We start from the raw sequence: 20,512 nt of genomic DNA, 5'->3' as shown, positions 1-20,512 counted from the left end.
CCGCCCCAACCCTGGTCCACCTCACCTCTTTGGGGACGAGCTGGTTCTCCTCACTGGGCACCATGGCCGGTGGCGCGACGCTAACCCCAACCCCGCAGCAGGCTGAGTTAAGCGTCGTCGTCAGCAGCGGGAGGCGGGGGGACGCCAGCGGCTCATCCTCCTCCGCCACCGCCCCAGCCGGCGAGTGCAGCGCCACAGCCTCCGCCCGCTCCGCCCCCGCCAATCAATGGGGAAAATGGCCGTCGGCGCTGCTCTCGCGAGAGCTGCCACAACGCTGCCGCGCCTGGGCGCGCCTGGCCGCCCTGTCCGCCTGCGGCCAGCCGGCTGCTGCGGGCCTGTGCTGTCGAGGTGCCTGCTTGTCGGCTAAGTACAAGGAGCGGTGTAGTACAAGTACAAGGAGCTAAATACAAAGACCATAACCCCCAGAGGCGGCCACAGCAGAGCCGCACCGTCCCGTCCTTCCGCCCGCGGGCCGTAAATGGCGCTCGGTTGCCGCCACCCCCCGCACGTCTCCTTGCCCCAAAGAGCAGCGGCGGGAAGCACCGTCCGTGGGTGGGTGGCCGGCACGGGCCTCGGGGCAGGCGGGAGGGGCCGCGGCCGCGGCGCTTGCGGCGGGCGAGAGTAGCGAGTGATTAAAATGAAGTTGCGTTAGGTAAGTGAGGAGGCGTGTGTCCAGAGGTCGTGGCCTGTAGGTGGGGAAGAGCGCTTGGAAGGGCCTCCCATGAGTGAGCCGCTGCCCTGAGGTAACGGGGGGGAGGGAGGGAGGTGGAGCGCTGCTTCGCCTCACGCAGCTTTTCCCGCCCTGCTGTCTGTGAGGGAAACTTGCCGGAGTCAAGGGATTGTGCGCTGCTCTTCCAGTTTGTTTCACACAATTTTTTTTCCCCCTTGTGACTTTCTGGTGCCTGGCTGTGGGGTTAGGAGAGCAGCAGCAGGAGTCGACGAGTAAGCACAGCCTGATCCCACATGCTTGCTTCTCTGTAAATTTAGGTTTAATAGTTCATTTTCAAATGAAATAGAAGGCATCGCTTAGGTGTTGATTTTTGTCCATGACAATCTTAAATGTTGCTGGTTTTCATGGCACCTGAGGCCTGCTAAAAGCCAAATCCTAATCACTAGAACGACTAAAATACACATTACTAGAAAATTATTTCTATATTAACGTCTACTTCACTGCAAAATAATTTTTATGTGAAAAGCATTGTACTGAATGAAGAAGAATGGTATGTAGCAGTTGTACATTGTTGTACCACTATTTTTCTCATTATTTTAGTGTCCTCTTGTGGAAAAATGCAGAATTGAGGATTCTTTTTGGTTTTGTGTCCCAGAAACCTTGTGTTTTGGGGTAATTTTTGAAACCTGTTGTACTGAAGGTTACTGTGAAGATTTTGTAAAATTAAATGACCATTTTGCCGCTTTTATGTTTAAACTAAGTAACTTCTCGCTTTCCTCTCCCATCGCCCTGGTTTCTCAAAGGTGAGATAAGTAGCATATTTTGGAGTGAGGACATGTTATTAGTGTTTATATTAGTATAGTATCTAAACACTTTTTAAAAGGCTTCAGAGTGGTAAATTCTGTTAATAAAAACATCAGTACCTTTATATTTAAAGTGTGCTTTGGTAGGTGTTAAGTTTCCTCCCCCTCTCTTTTTTTTTCTTCCTCTTTTGCTTCTTGAACTAAGCACAGAAATCCCCTCATCGAAAATTTACTTAAAGCAGTTTTTAAGTGTATTTCAGACCAGATTTTTATTACATAACTTAATGGGATTTGTGTAGTAAAGGTTAGGAGGTTCTTTGAGACAGGAGCTCTTGCCACCCTAGTTTTAAAATACTCTGTACCTGAAAGCCCGTCACCTTAGACGTTTGAGTTCTAGTAAGACGAAATCAAGCATCAAGGCAGGAACCAGGGAGTCCTTTGCTTTTAATGATACTTCATGTTAAGCCCCGGGTTCTGTAGAGCTATCCCTCTACAAGAGGGAAAAGGGTGTTAAAAAAAAAAAAGTTGATATTTTAATAGGAAAGAGAGTATGGAATTAATGAACTTGGGTCTTTTAGAAGAGAGAGTTTTAATTAATGCTTATCAGCTGTGTTGTTCACTAAAAGGTTTGGGGTTTAGTTGGTGTTTTTGGGGGGGTACTTTTGTAAGCATCTTAGTGTGAGGAAAGATATCGCAGAAGTAATGAAAAATGGTGTCAACATTTATAGATACTTGAAGAAGTGCAGCTGCCTGGTGATCTGGTGTCCAGTGGTATCCAAAGATCTATGAGATTCACAAGCATTGAGTTGAAAAGCCAGAGCACAGACATAAGCTTGCAGTAGAAGGTGTTAACAATCGTCAGAGTAGTGGCTGGGAGCCTCCAGCAGTGGTATGTGACTGATAGGCCTGGTGTAATGTGCGCCCCCCTCCTTTTTTGGGGGGACTTGCACACCAAAGCCTCTGGAACGGGGGGGGGGGGGGGGGGGGGGGGCGGGGAATTCAGGAACAAGAAGCTTTCAGAGATGTTACTTTTGAAAATTCCTTTGACTTTTTAAAGTGTTATGTTTTTATGGGGCTTTTTTTTCCTGCTATTTGTGCTTGACAAAGGGCAAAGCTGTGGGATGCAGTGACTAATTAAAATGTATTGTTCTATTGGGATAAAGAGGTAGCTACCGCAGATAAGAATCTGAGGGGTTTTTTTTAAAGAAATAGTCTGTTAGATCCTCCTGCCAGCTTTTAAAACTGTGCAAACATCTAGTGTAGCATGTGTGCATGAAACATCTTTAATGAAGTAATAATCTGTAGTTAATAATTAAATCTCCAGGAGCTTTTGTAATTTGCGGATGCTACAGTATTTAATCTCTTTACATGAGACTTCTTAAAGAGGAATATTCAGAATTTGATTTTCATAAAAGGAATCCTAGCCTTATGTAAAGACTGATTTAACATACCACAGGTTTAACTTGTTATTAGTATGAAGAAGAAAAATCGATATCTCAAGCTAAAAATGATCCTGGATTTGCAGTTACAAGTAAATTTCTGAAGCTGTTGATTGTCAAACTGTTCAGAAATGCATTAATGAGAGCTGAAAGTGCTGAGGTATGTCAGTTCTCAGTCAGTGACACTTGACTAGTTTTAGTCAATTTGGTATTTACCACATTTATGTATGCATCGTATTAATGGAAATGTAGTTAAGCAACATCAGTGTGCTAGAGTAAATACCAGGCCTTCATTATAAGAGATTATGAACTTTTAAATTATTCTGTGGGAACAGGATAGCTCCCCCTTGCCCCCAGATTCTTGAAGCTTATGCTTTAATCATTTCTCCTGCTCTGTGAGAATTCACTCATTCCTGTCACAACAAACAAGGCTTGACAAACGATTTTTGAAAACTAAATGGAGGGAGTATTGCCACCTAGCTTTTTCATATGCACAGTTGTATGCTAAGAACTCTAGGGGTACAAAATCTTAAGAAAACATGTCAGAATACAAACTGTTGTATTTGGCAAAGTATTATTATCCTACCTGTTTGAAATAGAAAGAGGATTGCGTAGACTAGTACCATTAATTTGGGATGTCTTTTCTGCAACACTTCAGTTCTGATTTTTCAAATTGGCTCTTGGTGGGAGATCTATTTCTTGTTCCAGAGGTTGGTGGCTGTATTTGTAGAGTGCTTGTTTTCTTCTGTATTGTTCTGTTAAAAAAACAAACAAGAAACAAACAAAAAAACTCCACCCAAAACAAAAACTCCCCAAAAGCCCCAAACCTGAATTTTGTAATGCTTGGCAAGTTGCTGATGAATTATAAAAATGACATAGGTATTCCATATTTGCCAACAGTAGAAATGTAGCCAATGCTGATATTCTTTTAAAGCTCTTCTGCATTGTCAGCACTTCAAGGAAAAACAGCTGAAGGCCTCTCCTCTTTTCAATCTTTGGCAAGTCCACGTCTACTGATAAAAGAAGAGATGTGTGAAAGTTCAGGATATCACAGTCCAGCAGTTCATTGCACTGCTGATTACTTTGCTGTTTGAGCCTCAAGTAACTTTTCCAGAATTGCATGGGGAGTTTTGAAGCATTTCTCTGAAAATCTGCAGCTAGTGACTGCACCATCCAGCCCTTTCAATAAGGGGGGGCATGGGGGTGCGGCAAATAAATCAGTAGATTTGGTCCTTACATGGATGGAGTGAAGGGGAGAACAGGGGAGAATTATTAAGGAGAACAAGGGAGAACAGGTAGATTTAGTACAAGGTAAAGAAGGGAAAATTATAGAAATCTGCATTTTTAAAGGTGTTTTTTGCTAGATTTCCATTTCTTTAATCTGGGTTCCCTAAATATGAAGCAGGCCAATAAAAGGCTGAAGAGTATATTAAGATCTTTAAAAAGACAACACTTATTATTTGTAATTCTTCTTTCATATTTTAGCATTTTGGACTGTTGTTGCTTGAGTGTGTTAAATACTGGAATCAAGGTATTAATTTAAAGATTAGGAATCATTAAATAATTTCCTATTATCTATATCTTTAAAAAAGATATTATAGTCTTCCATGTCTAAAGAAGTGTATGCAGAAACACATAAAAACATCGATTTCTAAGAGTTGAGAATGCTGTGGGAACTTAAAGCTTTTACATGGGAGAATTACTATGGAAAAAGTATTCTCTAGCTTTAGAAAGACCATTGTGGTAGGTCTTGTAGGTCTGTTAGGTAGGTAAGCAGCCCTCTGAAGTTAAACTTCATGAGATAAGAAAAAAAGTCAGTTTTAAGTTCAGTGCTAAACATCGTGTTCTGTTGTTCTTAAATAGTGTTTTGTGCTATAATCTATATGAGCGTGCAGCTGTCCTCTGACATGGTGATTCATGCCAAGACCTTTTCAATAAAAAAACAGTAGGGGATTATTTTAATTAATTATAAATCAGCAGCCAAGATTCATTGACATTTTGTTAAATATTATTATCTTTTTTACTCTGGTTTCAAGGCACTGAGTGTTCAGGTAGGAAGTTAGTTTTCCATGATGGCATTAATCTTATGTATGAATTCCCAAAGGAGTTTGAGGCTGAAATTACACTTGTAAAGAGAAATGGAAATCATGCAGAGAGTTTTGCAGGACCATGGATTCCTTTATTAACAGTGAATTCTTTCATCAGCTTTACTTTGATTTTCAACATTGTGTACTTCAAACTACAGAGCAGCTTCTAGCATTAGTAGTCTTAACCAGGGGTCCTCAAACTTTTTAAACAGGGGGCCAGCGCACGGATTAAGTGGCAGGAAGTCATCTGCAGCTGCTTGGATTCCCCCCTTGACCCCCGGCGCGGGGGTTCTGTAAATACTGGGGGGCAGATTGAGGACCCTGGGGGGCCATATCTGGCCTGCAGGCTGTAGTTTGAGGACCCCTGGTCTAAACAAAATAAGATTTCAGAGTGTTTGACCTCTTGACGCACTTGTTGAAACCTTCCTGGTGTCATTGGGAGTAAAACACATGCACTAGCAGGACAACTTCCACTTGGTACGGTGGGAGTTTAGAAAGTAGTTGTGGGCTGGTATCATGTAGAGTTTATGACATCAAAGCAACTCTCACACAGAGTTTGCTGCCTTAGGCTCGTGGCCAGACTGTGACTTGTCTATCTAAAATGTGTGCAGGAGCGTGGAAATCTGCTGTCTTTTTAAATGTGCAGACTAGTAAAGTGTACTGGATGCATCCTTTCTGGAATATGAGCTAGTATGTTATCCAACCCCCTCGTCTAAGGCTTTGGGGTGGCTGGCAGGAAGCCATCTCTATGCACAGCAACATAGCAAAGGCTTACCTATGGGAAAGCAAGAAGAAAGAAGAGTTGCCTTGAACGCATACCGGGATGGTAATGTCAGTCGCCAAAACAGTTCAGTTATTTCAGGGGTTCAAAAAAAACTCACAGTGACATAGCCGGTATATTTAAAAACATTGAATTAACATTGAATTAACACTTACTGCACATGAGGAACTGCTGTTGAAAAGTCACTGTAAGAGTGCAAAGGCAGCATTAAGTAAGACTATGTAATGTACAAAAATAACAGAGTAGCTTAGCTTCATGTGGGACTGCTCTCAGTGTGGACGCTCAAAAGTATTTATAGCTGTCCTTGGGTCCAGGGGAGTTAAATATTCAGATTTGCATTAGGAGTTCCCAGTGACCCTTCAGAGTAAACCTGGTGAAGTTTAATACTATGAGCAAATGCTAATTATACTGCTTACAGGTCTTTAGGCAAGCAGGAAGTGGTTTCCCATACTCAGCAAGCCCTAGTACATAGGAAACATTCCTTCATCCCAGATTTAAGTTCATAGATGGCCTTCCCCTGGATGAAACATGTTTTTTTCACCTTTTCCTTGTAAGGTGTCTTGATTATCAGTGTCAAGTGGTAGCTCTCAGCTGCCTGGGCTTCATCCCATCCCCTTACAGAGGGTCGGGTCGAAATTGCAGCAGTTGGCACTTCTCAGATGTGCTGGTTGCACAATTGAGTACAAGGGCAGTACTTGCAGCAGGATCTGTGCCCTGGACTGCCTTGTGGTGTGGTCTGCTTTTGGCCTCTGCAGTGCCCAGGAGTCGAGACCTACCAGCCTTCTCTGCTGGGGCAGGAGTGGAAAGCAGGAGTGGGCTGTCACTTCTCTTCCCATTTCCCTGTGAATGCTGCTTACTGACAGTGCTTGACATCACTCTTTCTGTTTTGCTCTGTGCCTTCACTAATAATTTTCTTCCACTGGTGATGGGAAGAACTTTATATTTTGAGGAGTATCAGGGTGGTTTGAGTTATTTTATAAACTGTTCTAGGATTGCTGAGGGGAGAGGCATTGCTCTTTGCTGCGCCAGGGCTCCCTCCTGTGCATCACATGAGGTCTGTGTGTCTGTACAAGTAGCTTCCTGCTTGTGCAGACTGCATAGCATAGCAAACTTTGTGCCCCCACAATGGCAAGGGCTCAGAGTGCCCTGCACTGAGATATCTCTGAAGTAGCTTTTATGTAGTATGCGCATAGCTGTTGGGAGGCTTGGTCTAAAACCTGCTTCTGGCTCTGTGGTTCCATGTGCTCAACTGTGTCCTCATTTTGCAATAGGCTGTCCCCTGAACATCTGCAGCTTTTTTGGGCTTTAAGGGCTAGTCTGCTGTGGGTGTTGCTAAGCTCTTTCTTGCATGAATTAATGTAGCTTTACCTTTGGCAGCAGCAAAGGGAGCTGCCAGAGGTCTTGCATAGCATTTAAAATGTCAGCTGCCAGTCTAGAGCAGCTGCCAGCACTGGAGCTCTGGCAGGGGAAATGCTGTCACAGGGCAAGTGCATGGAATGTCAGTGTGGACACAGCATGAGTCAGGCTGGGCAGGGAATTGTGTACAGAGTATCCTGATGCTGGTAAAATGCCCTTTGAAATCTTCCAGCAAGTTGTCTCCTGTGTTACTTGGATCCTGTATAAGGAAATGCTACTGGCTCTTGACTCTCATGTTTTACAGTCAGACCTGACTGTAAGTAGCCATCAGAGCATGGTATCTACACTGATAAAGTAATCCTGCAAAACTGGTAGTCTGTCTTCTGACTGAAAGATTAAGGCAAAGCACTAGGTAGTGAGAGTCTTAAGAAAGAGTGTAGTTTCTAAAAATAATAATTTTGCGTAAGTGTATCTCAATTTTAAGGTTTTTTAAAATTTACTTTCTTTTAAGTGTTTGGAATTCATCTGTTGCTTGGACTGAATTAACATGGGAAAAATGATAAAACCAAAAATTTCTAACTACTGTCCTTGCTTGTCATCATTGGCTTTGTGAGAAGATGCCTCAGAAGAGCAGGTGTTTCCTCAGTGTTTTGATTAGAAAGCTTGGGTGCAGAGCTTTGAAATGTGTGCTATTTATGCTAATTTGAATCTCCTATTTACTGTTAGCATGGGAAGTAAACTTCTTTCTATACTGTTATTTCTTTGCAATGAATTGTGCCAGCTGTTATAAGATAGATTCATATCCATTTGCTTAGCACCTGTGATATAAACCAGGCTTGTTAATTGGACCTGTTAGATGTAAGCTTGTCGACCACAGATGCCCAGATAGGTGAAGACAAATTCCAGATCATTTGGATTAGATCCAAATCCATTAATGAGACTTAGTTCTTCAGCAGAAGGTTCTTTTATATGGCAATGTTAAAGGAAGAAGTCGTCTTTTTTGGGATTTTTTGTTTGGCTGGTTAGTAACTTAGGGTACATCCATGAAATACAAGGGGGTGTGAATTAAAGGGTCTCAATGCCATGCTCATAGATACAGTAACAGGTTGGGTACTGTAGTATTTACCAGTGTTTTACATATGGGATTAATCTATGCCCTTCCTTGAGCTGGAAATGTGTGCTTTTTATGCTATATGTCTTTGTATATATGCTGGTTTTGTGTTCTTATGGTAACAAAAGATTTACATTAAGCAGGCCAAACCAATTTTAAATACTAACAGGCATATGGAGCTGTGCTTTTTATACCACCACTTACTGGAAACCAGATGCCAGACTTGCTGATGGGAATGCTGTCTACTAGGGTAATAGTGAGCCAAAAGCACCCATGAAATTTTGATGTTCTAGGTTTATTTCTGTGTATAGGAAAACATTCATATACAGTAAAGCCTTCATTCTGTTCTGTGTCCAAGATCTGTGTCGTATTGCAGATTTTTAAGTCTAGGAGGGTTTCTGAAATAGGAAAATGCAAGCCTCCAGATCATCAGAGGGTTACCATCAAAACTGCTTGTGAAGCTATAAACCAAGATAAAGTCAGTCATATTTCTCTTGCCTGTTCTGACCACTGAATTCTAGGAAGAATAAAAGCCTGACTATAACATACTTTTCTAACTGCAAAACTGTTGCTAATACCCTGACCATCCTTCAGTTTGGTCTTCCCTATTTTATTGCTGCTTCTTCGGCCTATTCCTGTTCTTTCTGGTTCCAGATGTTTTCAGAGACAGGATAAAACTATAGTGGCCTGTCTTTTGTTAACCTGGTTTTTGTATTCCCATGTTGCTTATTTTCATGTCTTTGAATTTATCCATGGTGGCACTAATGTTTCAGGCATGAAGAGGTTAATGAAGCTGTAGCTACCTCATAAAAAAATTCATGTTCTTGGCAGCCTTGGGATGATAGTCATTGCCTGCAGTCACATACAAGGACTATTATCCTTTTTGATTGCCGCATTTCTATGTAGCCAAACTAGATTTAACAGAATCTGTAGGCTCTTTTTATATGTTTCTCAGCAGTAACAGCAATTTCATGGTGCCTTTTTTGAAAACAGAAAGGGCAACTTTTAGTAAACAGTTGATCAAAGCAAGAACTCCTATGGTAAAGTGAATAAAATAATGTTCCTTGAAAGGTGTTTTGAAGATGTGATTTAATTTTTATTTTTGGAAAGAAGAAATTCATGGCATAAGAAACAATTCTGAAATCCTCAGTACTAGTTGGATTCTGGTTCTTTGGCTGCTTAAACAGTGGTTTTACCTTAGGATAAAGTAACTAGCAATTTTTTTTTTTTTTAATATGAAGAAGGGGAAAAAGTGAAAGCAGTAAGAATTAAAGTGGACATGCTATTTTTTAAGATTTCCAATCAAAGTGACTATTTTGGAAAATTTCAGAGTAATTACTAGTTAGTTGTGCTATGGTGCCTATTTCAAATCACTTACGTCACTGAGAATGAGGTCACTCAATGCACTTGGCTTGCTTAATGACTTTTTTCTAGGTGATGTTAAGTTGTAAAGCAGTACTTGGGTAAGACGTTGAGTTTCAACCACACATTTAGTTTGGTACTAATAAGCAGAATGAGGAAATCTTGTTAAAACTGTAGTAGCTACGGGACATTCACAGGCAGAACTGAAGAGCTAGATACAAAGTAAAAAACCAAGGCAATATTTCATATACAGTACTCACTGCATCTGTATAGTCTTGAGGAGTGAGAAGTGTGATTTTTGAATACATGGTTCTGTTGTTTGGCCCTGTTGTTCCCATGACTATTTACTTGTGTATGTTTCAGGAGCCTGTAACTTGTTTTTGTTATATACAGAAGATGTTTAATGTATCTGAGTGTTTCTGCAGCCTTGAATCTTGGAAGTAGCTGAGATTTATGATTTTGAGCTATCAGCTTAAATTTAATCAGCTATTTTTCATATTCTTATGTGTTTAAGGGGGAGGTGGTGTACTTATTATATGCTACTTTTTATTTATTAACATTAGCTAATACTACTTAGCAAACATATTCTGTCATAGCTGAAATATCTAAACTGTGTATCAAGTGTATTTGTATCAAGTGTGCCAATCCAGACATAGAGTATGGATGAGTGGTCCTATTTTGAAACCACAGAAGAAATAACTTGTTTTTAAAATTGAGAGTAACTGGCAATCTTTTCTACTGTAAATGAGATGTATCTATGCATTAAAAGAAACTAGGTGTTAGAATCCTGTTGTGAAATGGTTAACTGCAGCATAGTGTCCTTTTGTTTCTTTGAAGTTATAGCATGTCTTAATCATGCTTAAAACAAAAAAAACGAATGAAAGATTTTCTTGAGAACGCCATTAGACCTTCCTCTATCACTTTCCTAAGAGGCTCAATGTAAGAAGATTAACATCTCTCTGGGTATGCAGAGAGACACTTTTCATTTTAATAGTATGCCCTAACATCATATTAGCAATGTTTCCTTGTGCTTAAGCATGTGAAAAGAATATGGAAATTTCAGGTGTGGGAACAGCATGACATAGCTGCCTGTGAACACTGGAATTCACTATGCATGGTGTAAGTCATGACACTCAAAATTTTGCAAGTTACTTTATATACTAGATTTTTCTCACATTAATTTCAAGACTTTTCTCTTTTCCTAAGCTCTCACAGTTAACCCTGAAAGAAGGAACTAAACTTACTTATTTTATGTAAATTTGAAGCTTGGCTTAATGATAGAGAACCCTCCAGACATGGCAAAGTGAGAGGCAAATCCAAAAAGTTTGGACAAGAATGGGAAACTAAGGCAGAAGAAAATCTACTATCTATAAAATGAGAGAACCTGGATGCATAGATAGCTGTGATACTGATCATAAAAGGAATAAATATCTTTAAAAGAGCAAGCTTCCTTTTTTTGTTGTTGTTGTTTTGTTTCTGTATCCAAAGAGATTCTGGGATGAACCAAAGCACTTCTCCACAGGCATTTATAGGAAAGAAGAAAAAAGCAGTAACGCTACTTCCTGGTACCGCAGTAGATAGTGGTAATTAAGAAAGCTTTTGATAAGAAAACCTACTATAAAATAAAAATGTTAAAACATTGTCGAGCAAAAGCATCTCTCTGCCTCCTTCATCACAACAATCTTTCGTTGATGAGAAAACTGAGCCTTATGTACTGAATCACTGAGGCAGTTCTAGGTGTCGGATACCTTGCAAACATGAGGTTTGTGATTCTGCTGTGAGCTGTTTTGGTGATGGAATCAGAGCATGGTTTGAGAAGAACAAAATTGCATAAGGACTTCTCTGTTGGTTGTTTACTAGTAGCCAATGCCACTGGAATAAACAGCTGTACTGGCAGTACAGTGTCTCTTTGTCATCTTGTCTAGCAGCGCTGGAGATGAAAACTTACAGCTTGGGTCTTGAATTGACTGAAGGAAGCCTAAGGGATAAGGGAGCTTGTCATATGACTTGGAAAACCGAAGCAATATGCAGTAGTTCACAGACAAGAGCTTTTTAAATCCAGAAGTTGTCTTTGCCAGTATCACTCTAAACAAAACTCTAATAGACAAACATAGAAGTTGAAACCCTTGTCCCACCCTACCTTCCCCAAAAAACATGTCCCTCCTCTCTCCCCCTATGCTGTAGAGAAAACTACAGTTTTCTTGGGTGTCTTTGCCAGAGTAACGTGTGATGGAGAGTCAGGTTTTTCAATGCAATGTAACAGAAAGGTGGGGAAAAAAAAATTCCTCAACAAGACAGTGACTGGACCTCAGTTTGCCTTGCGGAATTAGGACAAGCGATGATAATACAGGACTGCCTGTCGTCTTAGAAGCTACCGGTGCTGGTTTCACATTTTGTCAAAGTATATGTAAACATTTGGATCCACTGAATGTCTTCCTGCAGGTGTAGTTTTCACAGGAAAGGGAAAAATTGTGTTTTCATGAAGTCACAGATAATTAATAAACTATGTTCAGATACTGCTTAATTAATCTTGTTTCTTTACAGTGAAAGGTGATTCAGGTGCTGAGTTTTCTAGAATGCCACACATGAATCCAGTGCCAGAAAATAGGGGAAAAAAAACCCAACCAAAAAACAAACACACCACAAATTTAATAAGACTAAAACATCCTTGTAGTTCTGCTGCTGAGCAAGCTAAAAGGATTGTATTTACGTGGATTCGCTGGAGGTTGTTAAGGCTGAGTTATGATTTCAGTATAGTAGAATGTAGTGAGTGGGTTAGAAAGAAGTATGCTCTTATACTGAAATTATTGCACTTCTAACAGAGATAAAGAATGCTTGATTTACCTTACTGAGGTCTATATTGTCCCAAAGCCTTCTGCATAATAATGTCCAGAGATCTCTGTGCTCCATTCTGCGTCATCAGCTTTTTGATATATATACCTTTTTATAATTTCTGAGGTGGGAATAATTTAATTCCTGCTTACTTCCAGTATGCCAGCTTATGTGCCTGCCTGCTATTCTTGATCTACTTTTGGTAGTTCTTACATAGAGATAGTATTTTACATTTCTTATATAGCAACATTTTCAGAGTAGAAATTCTTCCTTTGTTCAGTTAGCACTTAACATACTGGAATTCGGATGTTTAGATAATCCTGTAATAAATTTAATAACTAAGAATTTATTCCTCTAATAGTTTTTGTAAGTAGCCATTAAATTATTCCTCAAAAGCTTGATGCCCCCACCTTGTAGGAAGGAATGCTTATTCATCCTTTTTATTTTTTACAGAGACTTTGCACTTAATTTGGAGCACTTTGAAATGAAAAGTCAGAAGGATGTGGTCTCATTTAAAAGCAAAGGATCGTCCAGATGGTCTCTTCAGTATAAAGTCACTAATGTGTCATATGGTCTTTTCAATACAAAGTCACTTACACGTTTCCACCTATCTGGTGGGACTGAAACAGATATGGGGCTGAACAAAAGTGCTGTAGAGACAGTTTCTTTCATCATCTCTTCCTATTCCCCAGTTTCTAAAGTTACAAAATATGCAGGATGCATGTACATTTTAGTTCAGAGCAGGAATATACTTAAAGAATAAATCTCCTTGTTATTACTATTTGCTGTTGCTTGGCTCACTTTGTCAGGCAGTCTCTTCAAAGGCATATAATCTGTGGATGCAAAGTCCTCCGTACCACTGATTTGTTCTGCAGACCTTCTGTTGGATGGGTTGCACTGTCTGCAAATTCCCTAATGTTATAGAGAAGTTCTACAAGCGATAACCTACATTCCCCAAAATTCAAAGTAATTGAGGATTCCTTTTCCCTTTGCTTCTATAGTAAAACCTTTCAACAGGTTTTGGCTCCTCTGTGATTATCTCTCTCTGTGTACTCAAAATATTTACTTGCTGTGGAGAAATACTGCAGCTAGGAATGGTAATCAAAGAAGAAATTAATAAAGAGAAAGTAGTTCTGTATGCAGTACAAGCCTAAGTATGAAGAATATTTCAAGTGAAAGTCATTTATTCTAGGAGTCAATGTTATTGAGCAGCCTAGTGGTCAAAAATAAAAATTGTCTTGATTTTTTTTAAACTTTTCTTTGTACTTCCGTGTCTTTAGAGTGTGTTGGTTTTTTTAAATCTCTTTTTGGGTAAATAATGTTCTTTTTAGCAGTGATACCGTTTGTGTGTAGCATTAATAATTGTGAACATGCTCAAAGGATCTGTAAGAAAATATCTTTTTAAAAACCTCAGTTTAGGGAAGTAGTCATGTTTTACTTGATGTTTGCAGTATATTAAACTATACCTGCAAGGTGAAATACTTAGTATTTTAATTTAATTCTTTGAATGAGGACCAGCTATACCCTGACTAGATCAGAATACTTAGCTTTTGATTCAGGAAATAATTTATTTTCAGAAACTCCCATGGAGATTCTTCTTAAAATTCTGCATTCTTTATCATACTCTTATAAATGACTAAAAATAATTTCAACATACACAGTACATCAGATAATAGATGTATGGAAAATTCTGACTACAGTTTTCTCAAAATGTACTCTGTGACTGTTGGAATAAGATGCATCATACTGAGTCATGGTTTTGGGTGAGCAAGGAGCTATATTTTAAATAATATGGATATTTTAAATTGCTGAATTACATTGCTGAAAAAACGCTTAGAAACACTCTCTTGCTACACAGTTTTGTGATAAGAATTCCTTCAGTTTTAGACAGTGATTTTTCATTTTGCTGATAGTAAAGAAGTCCAGTTAGAATAAGACCCAGCCAGTTAAAGTCTGAATATTCATTATAGTTGCTTCTCACTGCAGATGTGCTGGAGGTTTGGTTGAACTCAGCCTGTAGATAATTTTTTAGATCCCACCAATGAACATGCAATTATAACTGACTCTCCTTCAAAAGAAGAAACCCCCCCCCCAAGGTTTTGAAGAAAAAAAAAGTCATGTAGAATTCTGTTACACTGGAACTTTCCACTTCAAGTGGAGTTGTGAATTTTCAACACTTGCAAAAAACCCTGTGGTTCCAACATGGGAATTGACATAGGAAGCTCAGGTCTGCTCAGAGGAGCTCAGGGACTCAGACCTCCCAGTTCTTGTTCTGATACAAAACATCTGGCACTGTTTGGAGCAGAGGTTGGGTTGTCTGGGTTCTAAGAGCTGTTAATGGCACTTCTGGGAGGCTTTTTGGGGCTGATGGCGAACCAAAGGCTGCAGAGGTGGGGTGGGGTGGCATAATGACAGCCAGACTCTACTAGTTGACTCCTCTGCTGGACATTTTCTGACTTTTGAGATGTTCTTAGTTGGTCAGTTAGATAAGGTTTATGGCTTTTCATTGTTTGAAGGAAGCGCAGTGTATATGTACCAGGAGCCATGTCTTGGGACTGTTGTAAAACCGATCTAACTACAAAGGCAGTGAATCTCTGACATTCTTAGTTTGGACTGCATCTTAATAGGTGTATTATTTTTTTTTTTAATGGGCCCTGTATAAACAGAAAATCTGCAAAAAATCAGAAAAGACAAATGCATTTCTTCTCACTTAATAACCTTTATTACTAAGTTCCTATTGCAATTATCCCTTCCTTTCAAGGGCTTTTCCAGATCCCAACCACTTCTAAAGATGTGATTCTCATTAGAAGGCTAATTGATTTACTCAGCTATGTGAATGTGTAGTGTAGCAGAAATCTTGCACTTTACAAAACACTTAACTGATGCAAACATGTCCTCTATACCCCACAGTTACAATGCTTCTGATTTTTTTAAGTTCAAGAAAGCAAAGTAAGCTCAGGAGTGTAGGAGAGGCAAAATATATGAGGGCAGATTAACATTCAGAGGTGAAACATACAGATAAAACATTAAAACCGAAGTCTCTTAACTGTAAAGGGACATTGTCAATACTGACAATATAAGGATGCTTTGCAAGTGCAATACATACATCTCCTGAGTCCATTTTTTTAAGAGCTCTCAGACTCCAGCAAATAAAAATATCTCAAATTGTCAACTGGATAACCAATGTGAGGGAATAGAACGAGTAATTTTTGTTTGCAAATGTGGGTAAACTCACACGTGCTTGTCACATCATCCTTCCTGTCTCCCCACACCTGCTCTTTTCTTAGGACAGAAGCATTCATATTTACAAGAATGAAAATGGTGATGCAGAGCATCACAGGATTGGGAGCCTATTATCCATGGATCCAAGACAACTTTGCAGAGGGAAAAGAAATGTAGCACATTCTAGTATCTCCTTAAATGTTTTGGGTTTTAGACTGAACAAATGAGTACAGGATTTAGAGACTCCAGATACCCTAAGTATATTGAATTAAAATAAAATTAGGGAGTATTGCTGTAGTAAATAGCAGGCAATGTGTTTTACAGAGAAATGGGTAGAAAGTGTTTCTGGATTCAGTATACTTCCAAGTAATTACTAAGAGCTGATCTTGCTGCTAATTCAAACAACAAAAGCATTTTCTAATTACATAGGGCCAGATTTTCTGGTTTACAGTTTCCCAGCACAGAGCTCTTCTTTGGGAATCCTAGGGTAGAATTTTCCCTCCTCTGCCTGTTCTTCTGCAGGAGCTGGGAAGTAAAAAAAGGTGTTCTTGGCTCACACAATGCATGCTGTGGTGGTGCTGCAAGCTAATAAACATTACACCTAGTTTTCAGCTAGGAAGTGCCAAAAGATCTGATAATTGAGGCTGTAGTGCCTTTCCTTCAGAGATATCCAAACATTTTACATTTGTGTAAATAGCTGTCTTACTCAAATATGCATAGCAAGATGGTGTTTTATTACTATTTTCCAAGGAATAAATGAAGACCCAGAGCTGTAATAGACGTGACATAGCAAGAATAAAATCGTAACATTATGCAGCAATGATGGAAACTAGTAGTCCTCTGTCTAGTAGCCAGTTGCTTCAACTGCAGAGTAACAGCTTCATATTAGTAACACCTGCAAGGAATTATTTTAATAACTCCTTGTAATATCTTAAAATGAATCTACATATTGGGAGAGCGGAGAAGTTACTGTCTATATCTACAACTGTAAAAACCGATAGCATGAAGCTGTTTGTGATATGAGAGGTTTGCAGGAAAACATGGATTTTGCTACCGAGAAGAGCAGGTGATTTTTTTTCTAGCTACACAGGAAATCTTTAGGCATACTAATAAAATTAATTTTGGAAGATTTTCTTTATTCCCAGGTGAAAGTTAAATATCCATGCAGACTCTGTGGCATATGGTCATTGTAACACTATAACTTTTCTTCTTACTTTCACTTTCAGAAAATGAAATATTTTAAAAAAATATTCTGCATTATACAGTTTAAACATGGAAATAGAAACAGTCCATTCACAAAGATGAAGTCAGAATATTTTGGTCTTACTAGAGTGACTTTATTTGTTTTCGAAACAGATTCCTGCTGAGGGTGTGTAACACTTGTTGAAGTGAGATTTTCAGCTGTAAAAACATCATTAGAAAATTTCGCTCTCGATTTCATAGCAGTTGGTGTTTCTTTAGCCCATGCTATTAAATTCAGTCCAACTGTAGGTGGTCATAGTTCTTGTCTTGAAATCTCTGTGTGTGCGTTAGAATTAGAAGATAGAGAATTAGAGAAATATAGACTACTATATTAGAATTAGAGACAGACTATAGAGGAAGGACGTCCTAACTTCCTGGAGAAAGCACAAGTGAAAACATCTCTCTGTACAATGGCCTGCTATTTGGTCAATGACTTAAGAAAAGGTTTTGTTCCCTTAAACTGCAGTCTGTCCCTTCATCCCTAATGGCAAGGATGTATGTATGTAACTTTAAGAAATGAGTTAAATATCTGACCTTGCAAAATCCATGTTTTAAATTGCTTGGATTTTCCAATCCAGTAATACAAGACACCAGCTGCATAGTGAAAGCTAAGAGAAAGAAACTGGAATTCACCAACTATTGGCATGAACTTTCTGTAGTTCCTTTGCTTTCGTTTTCACCTGAAATGCAAGTTCACTTAGTTTTGAGTTTACTATTGCAAAGTTGAATATTCTGCTTGCAACTTAAGATAGAGTTTATTTTTAAGAATTCTTAGTTCTTGGCCAGTATGGCTTATCAGACAAACGTTGGTGTTTTCAAAGACCTATTTACATGGAGGGAGAGTAAATGTCTAGTTTACATCCCTGTGGATTCCTTCCCTCTATGTCTCATATATCCCTAGTCACAGGATAAATCTAGAAAACTAAAATTTTGATCTAAGCATTTCCCTCGCAAGATGGCAGCATTGCTTCAGGGAACAAAATTGCCTGCACCATCGAGGAAATCTTGGAAGTTTTAAATATTTAAGTTCTGTCCAGTATGAGAGAGAAACTGTGACATATTCAGTCATTTGTGTTACCTGAATTTACATATCAACATCAGTCGTGGGACTGGATGAATTTCATTAGTTTGCTGCTATGTTTGCAGGCTTTGTGATGAAAAGTTACAGTTACCAGGACTATAATGAGTTTTGTGACTTGTATTAAAACTGTATCATTATTTTGATTCTTTGTTGTTGTTATAGAGACTCTAATTAATACTGTAGTTGCATTTCTGAGACTTCAGCTGCAAACTTTGAATTTGATTGCTTCAGTTGCACTAAGCAGAAATATCTTACAAGAATTTTAATTTCAGATTCATGTATATTTCCCTTCCTGTCCACTGTCTGCTTTAATTCTTTCAGGGCTTGATCCTACTCTATCGGAAGTCACTGAAAGATATTTTCAATGAATTTTCTTGTAGGTGACAAAACTGAGGTAAAACATTTGACAGTATCCTAACACTTTTGTAGAAGTAGGCTAAAAACCCAATGTAGTTTACAATGTCCTGGGGGCATTTTTCTCTTTGTTTCTTTCTCAAAATCCTGTGCAAGATTAAAAGCTGAAAAGCAGAAATTACTTGGAGTATTTGCACCAGGAGTGGTCAGCAGAAGGTGCACACAGAAGGAGCAGTCAGAAGAGAAAGGGATGTTTGTTTCTTGCACTTAAATATGGAGGGCTGTATTAGTTTCCACCACTGTCAATAGCAAGCTTAAATGGATAGAGCAGGGGTCCTCAAACTACAGCCCATGGGCCAGGTACGGCCCCCCAGGTTTCTCAATCTGCCCTCCAGTATTTACAGACACACACACACACACCCTGCCAGGGGTTGAGGGGGGAAAACCAAGCAGCCGCAGATGACTGCCTGCCACTTCATCCGCGCGCTGGCCCCCTGTTTAAAAAGTTTGAGGACCCCTGGGATAGAGGTTTTTGAAAGTGAAGGGCATAAGTATTGCTATTCAGAGGCAGAGGGTACTAGAAATAGGTGCTGGAGAAAAATTAGAACAGTTTGGAATAGAAATAGGGTAACTAAGTGGTACCTGAACTGTTAAGGAATGATGAATTAGTAAATATGGGTAGGAGGCAAGAGGATGGGAATGGGAATCAGAAATTTGGTGGAAATGGAAAGAAAACTAGAATCGTCATGGAATGGTGACTGTCAATGAAAAGTGACTAGGAAGTTAAGCCATGGAAAGGAGACAATAAGCAAAGATGTTATAATCTCTGTAATCCCCAGGTCTGTCATGGAACATAGTGTGTGATGTCTCATGAAAATCCTGATTGTCTGCTCAAAGGAAAGCCTGCTAGGATTTCACATGATGAAGACTTTTACCTGCCTAAAGGAGAAGAGGTCAGATAAACCCAGAGAGTGTCCCCGGATTGAGGGGCACCTGTAATAATGTACTGTCAAACAGTTCCAGACTGCATACTTTCCTTTGTACATTTGTAGATATCACTCCTGCTTCTGGCATCTTCTCCTGCTGTGTTTTGATTTCCAGGGAATCCATTCCTGCAGTGTAGCTGTAGGATGGCCCCTGTTTTTCCCCAGAACTAATTTCTGGTTTCTTATGGTTAACTCTGCTGTCCCAGCTTCTGTCCTCTGGAATTCTCCAGCTAGTATTTGTGTCTCAGGTACCTAACCGTGTGGTTGTGTGCACTTGGAAATGGAGGAAAGAGGTTGTTTTAGTACACAGAAATGGAGCTACCACAGAGAGCAACAGTTCTGACACAAGCTGAACACCTTTGTGTTTCAGTTATTCAACTCCCATTAGCATATTTAACTAAGCTAATGTTATTAAAGTTACTGAAATTAACACAAGATGTGGGTTCTGAAAACATCTCTGCAAGGTGGAGCTGTGTTACATACGCAGGAATATCTTTTGTAATTCCAGCCTCAGAGTGGGGAGAAACAGAGCTGCATACAACTGATGTATATTGATGCATGACCTTGATACTTGCACTGCCAACAACAAGAGTTTGTAGGCAGCATGTTTTGTGGCAAATATTTGAAGTAAGATTGAAAGAGCAATCAGCTGAGAAACAGAAACCTTGACTGTATTGTAATAAAAACAAGCTCTGACACCTACTGTTAGTCTAAAGCCTTTAATTGTGTTTTCCTGAAAGATAAAAAATCCCCAAACCATCCAGTATCATAAATAACTTTCAGTATAGTAGCAAAGAGTAAGCAGAACGCTGTATCTTTCATTTACAACTTGACTTCACATTTTGGAGAGGTGCGTGATACAATATAGATTTGTAACAATCTGTGTAACAAGCTAATCCCTTGCTAAGAAATTATTTGGCTTAAGAAGACTGTAGCACCTTTATGATTTCTCTGAATGAGTAACACGTTGTGGTGAAAGGTCTGTATGTCACTAGCTCACAGATTGCTAGAGGCAATCTCAAATACCTTTTGCAATGGTGTTTGCATATAATAACCTGAAATCCTGTCTGAATACTGGCATACAGAGTTAAGCTTTACTGTCGAGGTCCTGACTTAAGACACCTGATACTTACATTGAATACGAAGTGGACTTTCCAAAACCATTTAATGTTTCTGGAGGCACAGT

The 20,512-nt window shown here is 39.4% G+C and overlaps 1 protein-coding gene across 4 annotated transcripts in view; it reads right to left on the bottom strand.

Annotated features, from left to right (window-relative positions):
• USP47 (ubiquitin specific peptidase 47) overlaps positions 1 to 219 on the bottom strand; it is a 59,779-nt gene extending 59,560 nt beyond the window's left edge. For 2 of the 4 annotated variants that reach the window (XM_037403385.1, XM_037403386.1), the window contains exon 1: positions 26 to 218. In XM_037403385.1, the coding sequence (XP_037259282.1) occupies positions 26 to 64 (39 nt within the window). In that variant the 5' untranslated portion in view covers positions 65 to 218. Of the gene's footprint in view, positions 1 to 25 lie in introns of all 4 variants that reach the window. The other 2 variants (XM_037403387.1, XM_037403388.1) reach the window with 2 other exon arrangements.
• Positions 220 to 20,512: the final 20,293 nt, after the last annotated feature.

Source organism: Falco rusticolus, chromosome 10 (genome assembly GCF_015220075.1).
Source record: "Falco rusticolus isolate bFalRus1 chromosome 10, bFalRus1.pri, whole genome shotgun sequence".
In the NCBI taxonomy this organism is placed as follows: Eukaryota; Metazoa; Chordata; class Aves; order Falconiformes; family Falconidae; genus Falco; species Falco rusticolus.
This window is presented reverse-complemented; position numbering and strand designations above follow the sequence as displayed.